General features: G+C 34.7%; 1 protein-coding gene across 1 annotated transcript in view; it reads left to right on the top strand.

Annotated features, from left to right (window-relative positions):
* LRRC7 (leucine rich repeat containing 7) overlaps positions 1-14,478 on the top strand; it is a 542,709-nt gene that overhangs the window by 505,173 nt on the left and 23,058 nt on the right. Inside the window, exon 25 of the mRNA XM_029949178.1 lies at positions 2,938-3,030. Coding sequence (XP_029805038.1) covers positions 2,938-3,030 — 93 coding nt within the window. The remainder of the gene's footprint in view (positions 1-2,937; positions 3,031-14,478) is intronic.

Below are 14,478 nucleotides of genomic sequence, written 5' to 3'. Positions count from 1 at the left end.
TGGACATTTAGGCTCTTTCCATGTTTTGGCTATTGTTGACATTGCTGCTATGAACATTGGGGTACATGTGCTCCTATGCATCAGCACTTCTGTATCCCTTGGGTAAATCCCAAGCAGTGCTATTGCTGGGTCATAAGGGAGTTCTATATCATAGACCTCTTTAAATAAGACCCGATATTTTAATTAGAGCAAGATTGACACAGACCAGAAACATCAAGTGATGGAACCAGCCTCTAATAGAAGCAAATACACCCTTGACTTCCAGGCTGTTGTTTATATTTTCTAGCCAGTGATTTCATTCATTGATATCAATATCTTAAAATGCTAATTTCATTAAATAAGCTATTTATTAGCCTTTTGCTAGAAAACTGCATTTTCGCTTTGATAATCCTCTTTAGTTTCAGACTGCTTCTTGGCTGTGAGGTATCCTCTCCTCTTACATTTTATGACCTTGTTACTAGGCAGGTGGAACTCCTTATATGTGAGATGATACTCTCGCTGACATGCTTTATGGGACACACCGGTCACAACACAACCTATTAGCCCATACCATAGCATGCCCAAGGGCAGTCTAGCTTCAGATCAGAATTTATGGATGTTTGTCACATTTATAAAACCACAGTGTCATCTTTATTATTTCTATTATTAAAAAATATATTGAGGCAGTTCTTCATATACTTGGCACATATGAAGTTTGTTTCCCTTAGATGTTTAGTGCCTTCCAGATTGACAATAATATAAAATAGATATAGTCAGTACATTGAAAGAGAATGACTGGAAAGTACTCTCAGAAATTTACTTTCTAAATAAAATGTGTTGCATATGTTTCCTTTCAGGTTTTATAGTGGCCTGGGGAAAGCCAGAAGTATATATACCTTCCACATATTTCATCGTGCAATATAAAATTTTCACATTAGAAAGATATAAACCAAATTTCAAATAATTTACTTGACAATGCACAGATACATGGTAAAACACAAAGGTAAAATGTTTAAATTACATTAGTTCCTTTCTTCCTATTTTCTAATTCACCACTGATAGCAAAAAGGGATTACAAGGTAAACTGGTATATTGAATAAAGCAAAAATATTCCTTCAAGCTACATCAATATCCATACCCACAGATGGTGAGCCATATAAATACAAAACTATTATAAGCTGTAGTTGCTAATACCCTATGATAACTAGTTTTAACAAATCTAGCTCAATTAGAGGAAAAGTTGTAATTAAACATATCTTTAAAATAAAAATATGGGAAAGCACTTATGGTAATTGCAGTTACCCATAATTTAGAAACTATTCATTAAAGACTCTACCATAAAAATCACATTAGTGGATAGTTTTTCGCTCTTGTGTTGCAAGTGAACTCTGTAATAGTTTAACATTATATTTATTATTATGAAATATGACAGTAAATTAAGGGCAGTCTCATTAAACAGCTAAACCTAATTAATCCAGTTCCCTGTGACTCATAATATATGCTAATTAAGCCAGCCAGGCACAGTACTCAAGTTTGCCTTGAATTATCTAAGTAGAGATTAAAGACACCTTGAAAATAAAAATATAGAAAGCATTTGGGCATTTGTGTTTGTCCATAAGCAAATTAACAGGCTAACTAAGCAAGATTGCTATGGAAAATATTAAGCTATTTAAGAAAACAAACATTTCCAATCATCTTTAGGAACATTCCTAGTATATATTTATATGAATACAATATATATGCTATTGTATTTCTTTAGTTCTTTTCTTAATTCCTTATTAATCTTTTGCCTGCTAATCTCTAGTAGCACTTGGTTCACCTAGTTCCAGCACTTGTTCTATGCTTAAAAGTTATAATAAAAGTGTGGTTTTTCTTTCTTTTTTGTGTAACAAAAGTGTATGCTGCCTCTGGGGTCCCAAGTCTTTCAGTCACCTAGGGTCACCCATCCCACTTTTCATAAAAAATCAGCATTTTCACCATGGTCTTCATACATATCCCAGCTCAGGATCATCAAGAATTCCTAGGTCTGCTATCCTTCCTCTAGGTCGTTCATGGCAACGATTTCTCTTCTGCTGGATTCTTGATCTACATTTTTCATTCGTTCTTACAATAGCTATCATCTTACTATAGCCTTGGCATGATGTGGTGCTATCATTTCCCCACGGGTCTCAAAGCACAAGGCTCTGGTGTTCAACACACTTTCATTTAGGGTTTGGGAAGATAATAAAGCACAGAATACTAAAATATTAGCCCTCACATTCCTAAAGACATTGATATTGCCTGTCACAGTTTCTCCATATTCTTGACTTCTTTCTTTTTCAGTGTTCTCTGTCTTCCAATGGTTCTAACTGCCCCTTCAGGAGCTGGTACCAAACCCCAAAACATTTATTACTGAGTGTTTCATTCTTCCTCTGTTCCACACTCACTCAGGCGATGTTCAAAATTCTCCCTTTTCTCAAAACAAAAATCATGCTATTTCTAAACAATAGAACCATCTACCAAGGAAATGAATTGAACTAGTCTCCTAGAAAGCAGTGGCAATTTAATTAAATAATCATGTTTTCCCCAAATGTACACTTGCAAATTTTCTTTCACTTATTCATACAGTCCATTCTAAATTGATCGGAATATATGTGCATTTAAAGTAAGTAATTGAAATAATGCACAATCTGTTATTGTTATAAATCTTAATTTTTAAAAACTGTCAAAATGTTATCCTTCACATAGTATTCTTACTAATGAATAAATTATTACTAATATCTGCTTGCCTGGGTAATTTTAAGCTAGGTTCCATCATAACTTATTCCTATAGGAGCACGAAATAGTTTGTCTTTTGTGTACTAAGTTATATAGACTAATCCTGACAACATAAGTGAACTACTGGGATGCAGTTATTTGAAGATATTTAGCTTTGCCATATATTTGATCACTTTGTTATATCTTTTTTTTTTTACATAGTTTTGTGTGAGAATAGAAAAGAATCCTGGCCTTGGATTTAGTATCAGTGGTGGAATTAGCGGACAAGGAAATCCATTTAAACCTTCTGACAAGGTAAGAAGTGAATTTCTTATTGACAGTTTTAATTAGGAAAACACTGTCTTTTACTACAGAAAAAAAAATTCAGAAAAAAACCTACTGGGCTTTAATTAACTAGCTAATTATGAAGCCAATTACACACTTTTTCAGCACAAGGGAAATAATTCACTGCAGTGCTTGACAAATCCTAAGAATAGGGAAAAAATTAAGCATTCTCTTTGAAAGGAAAGTTGTTTCTTTTTTTGCATTTTGTTTTGCTTACACTTGTATACATCTTCAAAGAAAACCACACAGGCAATTTATAATAAGTTGTTTCCAAACATTTACTTGTAGATCACTTATTTGGGAAAATGTTTTCGCATAGTAGCAGAATGATTAAATAATGCTTCATTGCCAGAGCAAGCTGACTGAAATCTCTGTAAGTTATCATGGTCATAAAGTATTTCAGTAATAGAAGTATAGACTGAAAGATCACAGAAAACAAATATTCTATTGGAAAATTAAAATTAGCCATGGCAGAAAAATCAGGGCCTCCTCTCACGCTTAACCTTGTTTGTCAAACCATGAGTAAAAGTTCACCACCACGTGCATGCTCCATGAACATGCTGTCCAAACTCTTATCTGGCCTGTATGATCCCGTTGTGGACCTGGACCACCTGACTTTTTTATTTTAGAACAGTTACCCTGAGCTACCCTGTTGGTATCAGAGTGTAATGCTCTCAACTTTGAATCAATCAGTAATTATAATTTGATGATAATTGGAACTATTTGCTTTTGACCTCATCAAATTTAATTGCATTAAGTGCCACAAAACTTTGGGATGATGAAAACAGAAAGAAATTAAATACAAGTAAAACCTCCACACGGTCTCGATTTACCTCTGAGTCACAACCTGGGACATATCCTTTCCACTTATCACTATTATAAAAAAAATAACCAATACATCAATTTCTGATCATAAAACCTGCTTTTGAAAAACCATAGATGCCCCTGCTCTGGAGATTTCTATAGCCTGAAACAGAGCCTTTTATACCTTATTTTCTTCTACTTCTTCCATCTTCTTGTTTTCTAACATTGTTTGTGCTCTTCTTTGTTTCCTTTTTGGAAACGAAGAAGAGAGGAAGAGGTAAACTATAAGGTAAAATTATTCACACTCTACACATTAAGATGGAAGGGACTATAAAAAGTCTCCTATAGATAGGAGTTCCTTTGGTCAACTGGTTGGAGCAGCTATTCATATATAAGAAATGTGTATGAGGCAGCCCTGTATAATTAGGGGAATGCCAGTTAGAAATGTCAGTGCAGGAGTCACTGCCTTTCAAGTCTGAAATGATGTTGAGGATAACCATTGATATAGAAGAATTAAAATATAGTTCAGCAGAACCAAGTGTTTATTTAATTTTGATAAATTATCAATATACCTTAAGGCAAAAAAATATGAAAGTTCATAATTATCAGAAACATATGGTGATATTTATAAGGACTCAAAACATTATATTCTATTCATCTTGACCCTTCTCTTTGTCTCTGGTTTCACATCTTCTCCCTAAATTCTTCCAAAAAGAAGTTAATAACCTTATCATTCTTAAGATAGTCAAAATCTGAAAGATATGTTTTTCTCTCCTTTCTCACCAACATGTACATCTTTTTATTATATTTTTGGAAGATACGGGGTAATACACATTTTTAAATTAAGGATGAACAGATTGCTAAATAGTCAAAGGTCTGAATGCTGTTGCTTTTCTACCGTTATTTTCAACTGAAGGATGAAGTAAATGTGAGACTTTAAAATTATTCCTGTAATTCTTCCACTATGACAAATATGAACACTGTATAACTATTAATTTAATTTCACATTTATAACATGTTGATGTCTCTCATGACATTGAACTATTTCTCTGATGCTATAATTTGTTCTTTTGGTTAAAAGCAACAGATATAAATCTGTGTCCACTGAAAGATTTCCCCCCAAAAGCACTTTTCTTCACCTGATTACTCTCTAACACACTTCACAGTCTGAAAAGTGAATCTCTAATATTGCAAACTTGATGGGAGTAATTAAAACTTCCAAATCTGCGGAAGACTCTCAAGACTGCTCTTAATTTATTGACCGCTATTGATGTCACGCCAATCTTATGGTGGATATTTAGTTAGAAGTATCCAGGGGATCTAAGACATTGGCTCTGATGATTATTACATGAATTTAATTCATTCACAAGGAAAGGGATTAATCTCTTGGAAATTCAGTTGTATTTCTTTAGCCCCATGTCCCATTCTTATGGTGGTTGCATAAAATGTAGAGTAGAACCCAGTGCCTAAAATAGCCCCAGAATGGCACTGTAAGAAAATGAGAATGAACTTAAAAAATACTTCTCTCTTCACTGCCGAAAAAGAGATTGTTGTTCCATGAGTTGGCTAATTTACAGCTGAGGGTGAGGAGAACCAAATTAATAGATATTTAAATTCAACAGACACTACCTGAGTCAGGGTGGATGCTTTGTAAGGAGTGCTAGTCAAAGTTAAGCAAAAGCTTATTAAACTTTAATACAATACATATTCGCTTTCAATAATCAACTCATGGATTAGAAATATTCTCCAAAGCACACTGTATTATTTTACTTACTGTATGTATGACTGTTTTGTAATGCCACTCAAACTTCTAAATAACCAAGATGCCTGGATGTCTTCAAGGCATTGAGAACTTTCTGTATAAAGTAGCCAATAGATTTGTTCCGTGCCCTTCATCATGATTGATGGGAACCACTGTTTCAGTCCAATGTCAAGGCCCATTGTGAGATAGGATCCAAACTGATTGCCTGTATATAGCCAGGTAGGGAAAGCATGAAGGATGAAGTAGTCATCCCAAAACTCTGAAAGTATGAGAATAGGGCTAGAGTGAGCTGTGTTGTTCAGTCTGGCAGAAGTTCCCATTTAAAATCTGGGGTTGCATGAGTTTATGCAGAAAATACTTATGACATTCCAAAAGCTAACTGAGGCTTCAGGGGGAATTCAGGATTAAGCCAGATACGGGGACTGTTTTGTACTGGACGTTGAGAGCTTCAGACGGCACCTGGTCTTACAAACGTAACTCCTCTCAAAGACCACAAGGTAGTCCTAATCAAATAGAGTCTCCTGGGGCTAAATAGATGGAGCACAGTCAGTCCTGCCACTCATGTCATTGTCAGAACAAGGTTTAATAACTGAACAGACCAATTCACTTATCATGGAGTTCATTATTTTGGGTTCACTGCCAGGTGAAAACTGCTTTTACATACTTGGAAAGAGAAAACCAGATGAAAATGGCCCTATAGAATACTTGCCTCTGTCCTCCCAGTAAAGTGGATGGAAGCCATGATCTGGTCTCTTATCACAGAGAAACTTTGCTGTCAGGATAGTCATTTGCTGCAGAGAGATGAAAGATTTTGATCTAACAAATCTGATGATAATAAGAAAAGGAATAAGAATAATAGCTTTTAATTGAGTATCTACAGTGTGCTGGTCACTCTATTAGGCTCTTTATATACAAGTACTTATCTGATCTTCATAACAACGTGTGTTAGTTGAGCATTATTATCCGTCATTTTGCCGAGGCCCAGAGGGGTTAATTAACTTGTCCAAGGTCATTTAGGTGATATGTGGCAGACAAGATTTGAACACAGATTGATCTGACTCCAAATCCTTTTCTCTTACTAAGCACTATGATGCATGCCACTATCTGCAAATGCCACTTAGCAGAAGAGCCACATGACGAATGTGTACCCTGTAGAGTTGAGACTAATATGATATTCTAATATTGAAAGTATTACAAAGTCCTTTAATTAGTGGTAATCTGGACACCTGCTTCAGCAAGTCCATGGAAGTCAGCATGGATTCTCTATTGAACCTAGATAATTAGAAGCAGACTGTGCACAGTGGATTGCTAAGCAATTATATAACTTTTGGACACAGGTATCATTAGAGTGGTGATTCTGCCAGTGAAACAAACCACAATAATCTTTGCCTACTTTTAAATGGACGTGCGATAATCATTCATGATTGCAAAAGTCAGATCATTGACCAATACGCATTCCACTGGATGTTGTTAGAAAGAAGAGACTGGATTAATGGATGACGACACTGTATTGTCGTAGTGACCTCATAAGTCAGCCCAAGACTCTGTAGATCAGTGAATTTTTAATGAAACATTAGACAGTTCATCATTCAGAGACTGCTATCCCTCCTTGCCTTATTTTTTATTAAGTTTTTAACATGTATTTATTTTTGAGAGACAGAGAGTAAGCAGGGGAGGGCAGAGAGAGAGAGAGAGAGAGAGACAGAATCTGAAGCAGACTTCAGGCTTCAAGTTGTCAGCCCAGAGCCTGACGCAGGGCTCAAATTCACGAACCGCGAGATCATGATCTGAGCCGAAGTCAGCCGCTTAACAGATTGAGCCTCCTTGCCTTATTTAAGGAGGAAGAACTAAGCTCCTAAAGTTTAAAGATACCAAAGAAAACTCATGGTCCCCTTTTCTATATATTCTATAAATAGGGTACTGAACAGTCCCATGAACAATTATCTGGTCATCGTATCAAAATGAAAGCTGTATTATGGATATCCTCAAAATACTTGATATCAGGAAATACACATCCTTGGGCATTGGGATCAAAGAATCACTTATTGTCCACTATTTTATCAAAATACTCACTATTAATAGATGCCAAAGAGCCCACCCATATTTCCACGGATTTGGGCAATCTGCATGTAGACACAGAAATTAAAATTTAAAACATTTTAAATGCCTTGATTTTCCTACAGTACAGGTAAAGTCCAAAGCCCAGGAAAAATATTTTAGTCATGGCAAATGTAAAGTATAATTGCCAATAAACCCTAAATAAATGTTCTGGTATTTCAGAATAAGTTATTATATTCTACCCTACATCACTGGTAAGAGATTGACTCCAGATGCCAAAACAGCCTGCAACAGGACCCAAGCACCTTCACTTTTTGAGAGACAGAGAGTAAGCAGGGGAGGGCAGAGAGAGAGAGAGAGAGAGAGAGAGACAGACAGAATCTGAAGCAGACTTCAGTTTTCAAGTTGTCAGCCCAGACAATGGGATTTTTTTCTTTGTGTGGAGATGAATATTGCATCAAATAAAAGTATTTATATGATAAATATTTTAAAAAGATGTATTATATGAGCAGAATCAAAGCATTTACTTGGTACTTTTAATGAAGGATAATAATACTCAGTGACAAACTTGGCAGTGGCAAGTTAGAAAATGCACAAGAATAATTTTCCAGGTTTGCTCAGCTTCATGGCATTGGGTAACTCATCAACAAAAGATATGTCCTTGGCCTATGATAAAGGTACATGCCATATGTCTATTTCTTGTCATGTATTCTTCATGGATATAAAAATCAAGAGTAACACACACATTTGTCTAGAACTCCACATAGCATGTAATTTATATGTACTACATAAATATTAAACTGCATGTAAAGAAGCACCTGAGTGGCTCAGTTGGTTAAGCATCCAACTTCAGCTCAGGTCATGATCTCGCGGTTTATGAGTTCGGGCCCCTCATCAGGCTCTATGCTGACAGTTTGGAGCCTGAAGTCTGCTTTGGATTCTGTGTTTCCCTCTTTCTCTGCCCCTCCCTTCCTTGCTCACTCTCCCTCTCTCTCTTTCTCTCTCTCTCACTCAAAAATAGACATTAAAATTTTTAAAAAACAAACTGCATATGTTTCCTTTATTTTATGTTTCTTTTTTTAAAGTTTATTTATTTATTTTGAGAGACAGAGAGTGTGCATGCAAGTGGGAAGCAGGGAAAAGAGAGAGGGGAAGAGAAAATCCTGAAGAAGGTCTCAAATTCACTGAACAGCAAGATCATAACCTGAGCTGAAATCAAGTCAGATGCTTAACTGACTGAGCTGCTCAGGTGCTCCAATTTACTTTACATACTTCTAAATTAATTTTATAATTAATTTATAGCTGTCCCTTCCTTAGTTCTACTTCAAGTGATTATGTAATGCACAGTAATTTAAAAAATCTATGAATTATGTGAAAATAATACCCAGCAGAAAGGGATAGAGATATTGTCTACATCTTGCATTTTGGACTAAATTTAGGAAGGTATTGAAACACTGTTTTGGGGGGGCATCTGAGTGGCTCAATAAGTTAAGCTTCCAACTCCATTTTGGTTCAGATCATGATCCCAGGGTCATGGGATTGAGCCTCGTGTCAAGCTCCATGCTGAACACGGAGCCTGGCTGGGTTTCTCTCTTTTTCTCTGTCTTTCTCCCCCATTCACACTCTCTCTATATAATATAATATAAAATAAGATAAAATAAATAAAATAAAATAAAAGCATCTCTTTTTAGATATAAAACTAAGTTTTTAAAAATAAATGACAAGCATAATTATTTTACAAGATAACATTATTTCAGCTGCATCTTAGTCAAATTGTAATTTGAGGTTTAGAATGCCACTTTCTTTGAGGATACTAACAGTGAGATTTTTAAAAAATAAAAAAATTTAGTGCTTGCATATTCTGTTCTTTGTCTTTTATGTTCAAAATGGGTTCAGAAATATGGATAGGAACATAGTCTTCACAAAATCTTTTATCAGTAGGATTTCTACAGATATTCCACTTATGTGAAACTTTTTAAAAAGGCATGGCATTATGCTTTAGTTAATTAGATACTGCAAATTCTAAACATTATAATATAGAAAAGACATGGACTTCAACTTATGAAAGAATATAACAAAACTCAACACAGATTTGGTTCTTCACAAAAAAGTATTACTGGAGCATAGATGTGAAAAATATGAGGCAATTAAAAAGTACTATTTATTTTATTTTACTTATTTTTTTAGAGAGAGAGCACGAGTGGGGGAGAGGGGCAGAAGGAGAGAGAGAAAATCCTAAGTAGGCTCAAGCCCAACATTGTGTTATCTTTTGAGCACACATGTGCAGCAATCATGTAAACTCAAAGGGATGATTCTTCTTTATTATTTTTTTTAATTTTAATGTTTCTTTATTTTGAGAGAGAGAAAGAGAGAGAAGCAGCATGAGCGGGAGAGCAGCAGAGAGAGAGGGAATCACAGAATCTAAAGTGGGCTCCAGACTCTGAGCTGTCAGCAACAGAGCCCAATGCAGAGCCCAAACTCACACGAAATGTGAGGTTATGACCTGAGCCAACTGAACCACCCAGGTGTCCCTCAAAGAGTTGATTCATAAGTTCTATAAATTCTGACTTAAATTCTCCCTAATATCCTTTTAATAAATTTGGGGAAAGCCAAAGACAGATGAGTATAGCCTTTCCACAAAAGGCTCAGACAAATTAACCTGAAAGTTCTAGAACTATGCCAGAAAATTAGACTAGTAGTTCAGAATTTAGTGTTTTGTTTTGAAAATAAAAAATTAGCTAAAATATATACATTTATATAGTTAAAATACATATTTTAGAATATGTATCTATTGTAGTAAATCCAGTTAGATTAAGCAGTAAGTAATAATACAGTTTAGGATTACTATATAAGGTACCAAGTTACAAATACGGATTTAATTGCCTGTCATCTTTACAATATAATTAATGTAGCTATATATAGTCTTAGGAACTAATTCTACTTTCTTAAGTATAATGGAGTAGAAAACTACTTCTTATATTTAAAACTTAATTGATCAAACCCTCTCACCATCTACAAATCACATTCCCATAACAAGGTACTATCATTCATCCCCCAAAGACATTAATGAACAGGAAATAGGAAGCAACCTCTTTTAGTGTTGGACTAAACATTAAAGTGATTAAATAAGAATCATATCAATAGTTTTGTTTGTCTCTTTGTTTATTAAGGTATACTGAAGTCTCTTTGAAAAAAAATCATAAGTTCATTCTATTTCCTCCTTGGAAAAAAATGTTTCTACCTTGATTCTGAATGACTAATTTAGTGGGATATTTAGACCTGGAAAGATTTATTTTTTCCTTTACTGCAAGAAAGACCCCCACAATATGTTTGGTTTTGTATGACACCCCAGCTGGGATAGAATCTGAAAGACTCCATCTCTGAACTATAAAAGGATAGTGGTCAAGAACCGCTTTTACTGAGGTGTCTTCTGCTGAGTGTGAATGGCTTCCCCTCCATTCATCAGCCACATGGAAGTCTCACTGCTTTTACTCTGGGTGACATTAATCATCATCCTGTAAAACTGTAATACATTCTTGGGTCCCCCATGTGGCTCAATCAGTTGAGTGTTTGACTTCAGCTTAGGTCATGATCTTGTGATTTGTGAGTTCAAGCTCCACACTGGGCTTGTAGATAGCCTGTCAAATGCAGAGCCTGCTTTGGATCCTCTGTCCTCCTCTCTCTGCCCCTCCCCTGCATGTGCTCTCCCCCCTAAAAATAAAATAACATAAGATAAAATAAAATAAAATAAAACAAAACTGTAATACATTCTTGGTCTCAAATGTATACAACTGTAATGCCCTATTTCTTTAAATTTCACTTTTTAAAAAGTTACATAGATAACAAATGAAAACATTGCCATAAAAAATTTCAAATAACATAGGAATATAGAGACTAAAAATGAAAAAAATTTAAAAACCTTCCTTGTCACTCCACACTATACTGCCAATTCACAGCCTTGGCCATGACATCAGTCAGTGTGTCAGGAATTTACAACTGTTTGCCTTCTGCATATTTACCACTGGCCTTTGTACGTCCTGAGCTCACTGCCATCTCTGAGCAATGGTCTAACTATACAACAATGTGATAGTCATTAAACAAAGCCAAACTAAGTCTAAAAGAATCTTAGTTTGACTGAATATAGCTTACAAAATAATTTTTCACTACAGAAACCTTATTTTAGCATAAATGACAGAAAATGTTTTCACTGAATTCTTCATTTTTCAGTTCATTATTTTGAAATGGACAAATAGTGTGAAAAATTATGCCCCCTGAAGGGGCTTTGAGGAAGTCTGCAATGATAATCAGAAAGCTGATTACCAATATTATTTTAGGAATTGCTTCAAAGAAGAATCCACAGCCACCTACAATCACCTACTCCTGTTTTTAATCGTTTCTAGTATTTTATGCTATATAGGAAGCTGAAAAGAGAACCCACGAAGGACTCTGACAGAATCAGCAAACTGTAGGAAGCTCAGCAGTTCAAATATTCAGTAGCAGTTGAGTTGGTTTATTAAATATAGACTTTAAAGAATTCATAAAATAAAAGAAATAAAAATGTGTTTTTATTTTTTCCAAGGAGGAAAAAATGTGAAAAGACAGTGTGTGAAGGAGTGTAATCATTTGTATTTAAGAAAAAAATACGAAAATCAAATGTCAGAAAGTTTTTTTAAGCTCAAGAATTTCACCAAAAAATGAGCAGGACGCAAACGTACTTTCAGTCACAATGGACAGACAACCCAGAGATGTTTCATTATTAGCTAATAATTGGAATGCTGGAGTGATTAGTAAAAGAAAAATTATAATTATAAAGTAATTAAAGCCAAATATAATTTTAACCCATATATTCAAAAAAGAATAGTGCATGATGATCAGTATCAAATCATAAAAATATTCTAGTAGTTAATTTGTCATTTCTTACAGGAATCTCAAATAAAGAAGAATAAATAGGTTACTTTTTGGTTGCTTTTAGCAAGTCAGAAGAGCAAAATACTAAAAACTATATATGAATATATATATGGATATGATATAAATAGCTATATGTATTATTTACCTATATATGTTATTTGGCTACTAAACATATATGTTTAGAATATATATATGTATATATTTATGTACCATCTATATGGGTACTTATGTATACTTAGTATATATAATATATATATATTTTTTTTTTAATTGTGACCACTAAACAAACCCTTAAAATGAACTCAAAGAAAGATGCAAGTCTAAAGAACAAACAATGTGTAGTTCTCCCACTAGGATTATCTCCATTATAGTGCCACCAGGATATTTGTAATCACATAGTCAATTTCTATGAGTTTTACCAGTATCTGTGTTGCTCCAATGAATTTTTAGTAATTTTTTTTACAAATGAAGCCAAGTGATTTCCTTTTTAATGTTTATTTAAAAACTTGTGAAAAGGATTTTGGTGTTCCTTTAAACATCTATCATACGATTTTTGTGAAGTTTTTAGAGAACTTTGGTCAGTTGCAGCATATGTATATCTCTGTCTTTGAGTTTTTTTTCTTTATTTTTGAGAGAGACAGACAGACAGACAGCATGAGCAGGGGAGGTGCAGAGAGAGAAAGAAAGACACAAAATCTGAAGACAGGCTCCAGGCTCTGAGCTAGCTGTCAGCACAGAGCCGGACGTGGGGCTCAAACCTACAAACCGTGAGATCATGACCTGAAGTTGGCCTATTAACCGACTGAGCCACCCAGGCGCCCCTATATCTCTCTTTTGAAGCTCAAGTTTTCTAGGCTTTGAAACAATTATTTCTGTTGATCTTTTATGGATTTTCAAGTTCATTGTTTAGTTGACTTAAGTTCATTCGTACACAGAAGCATCATTCAGCTGCTAATGCCCCTTTGTCTTCCTCTTACCCTCCCCACTCTCCTTCAGTTTCTAGTGACCGTGGGATACATCTCTTATCTTGATACATATAGATTCCTCAGTTGTTAAGGTAGCAAATTGTTCAAAGCTGAAGATTTGATACTCAGCAATCAGTCTTAAAATATTTTGTGATCACACTTCTGATTCATGGAGAGGAAAACTATTGGCATAATACTTTTATCCTTGATACAGCACGTTTTCTACTAATCACAGGGGTTAAATGTAGTCTATTGTGTATGCATAATACTGTTTCTGTTTCGATGAGCCACAACACAGCTTTCTATTAACTTGGTCCAACCCATGCAAAAAAATAATTTTGCCACATTTTTGGCAAAAACAAACAAAAACTTTAAAAGCTATGGAATCTATAGCTGTGTTTGCCCCTTATAAGTCAGTTTTTCCTCCAGAAACACTTTTTGAATTATCTTAAGTATAGGAGAGCATAAAATACTATATTCTATAATATTTAACCAATGTGTTCTGAATTGTAATGGTAATAGTATGCAATTTTTATTTGAGATATGGCCTTCCTAGAAACCAATTTCTTAGTGTCAGCTAGAGCCAAGATTTTTCAGAATTTTAAAGAAAAGTATATTTCATAAATTGAAGTTGTAGTTCCCTTAAGACAAGTTCTATTTTGGGGTCTACATTTACAATAGTTGAGGCTGTCACAGTCATTCACCTTCATCATTAAAAAGCCATATAAAGTTCCTTTCTCGTCTAAAGTTAGAATGTTAAATGTTCACCTTGTAGACTTACTTTCTGAGTCCATTAAAGTATATGTCCAGAGGTATACAGACTAGGTCTAAGACAAGGTCAGATTTTAACACCATGAAAAACCTCCCATACTCACTACTTTCCAAATTACTTGTGAAAAGTGAAACTTAAAAAAAAAAAAA

The sequence above is a fragment of the Suricata suricatta genome, chromosome 8 (genome assembly GCF_006229205.1).
Source record: "Suricata suricatta isolate VVHF042 chromosome 8, meerkat_22Aug2017_6uvM2_HiC, whole genome shotgun sequence".
In the NCBI taxonomy this organism is placed as follows: domain Eukaryota; kingdom Metazoa; phylum Chordata; class Mammalia; order Carnivora; family Herpestidae; genus Suricata; species Suricata suricatta.
The sequence above is the reverse complement of the archived record's forward strand: the minus strand, read 5'-3'. Positions and strand labels throughout refer to the sequence as shown.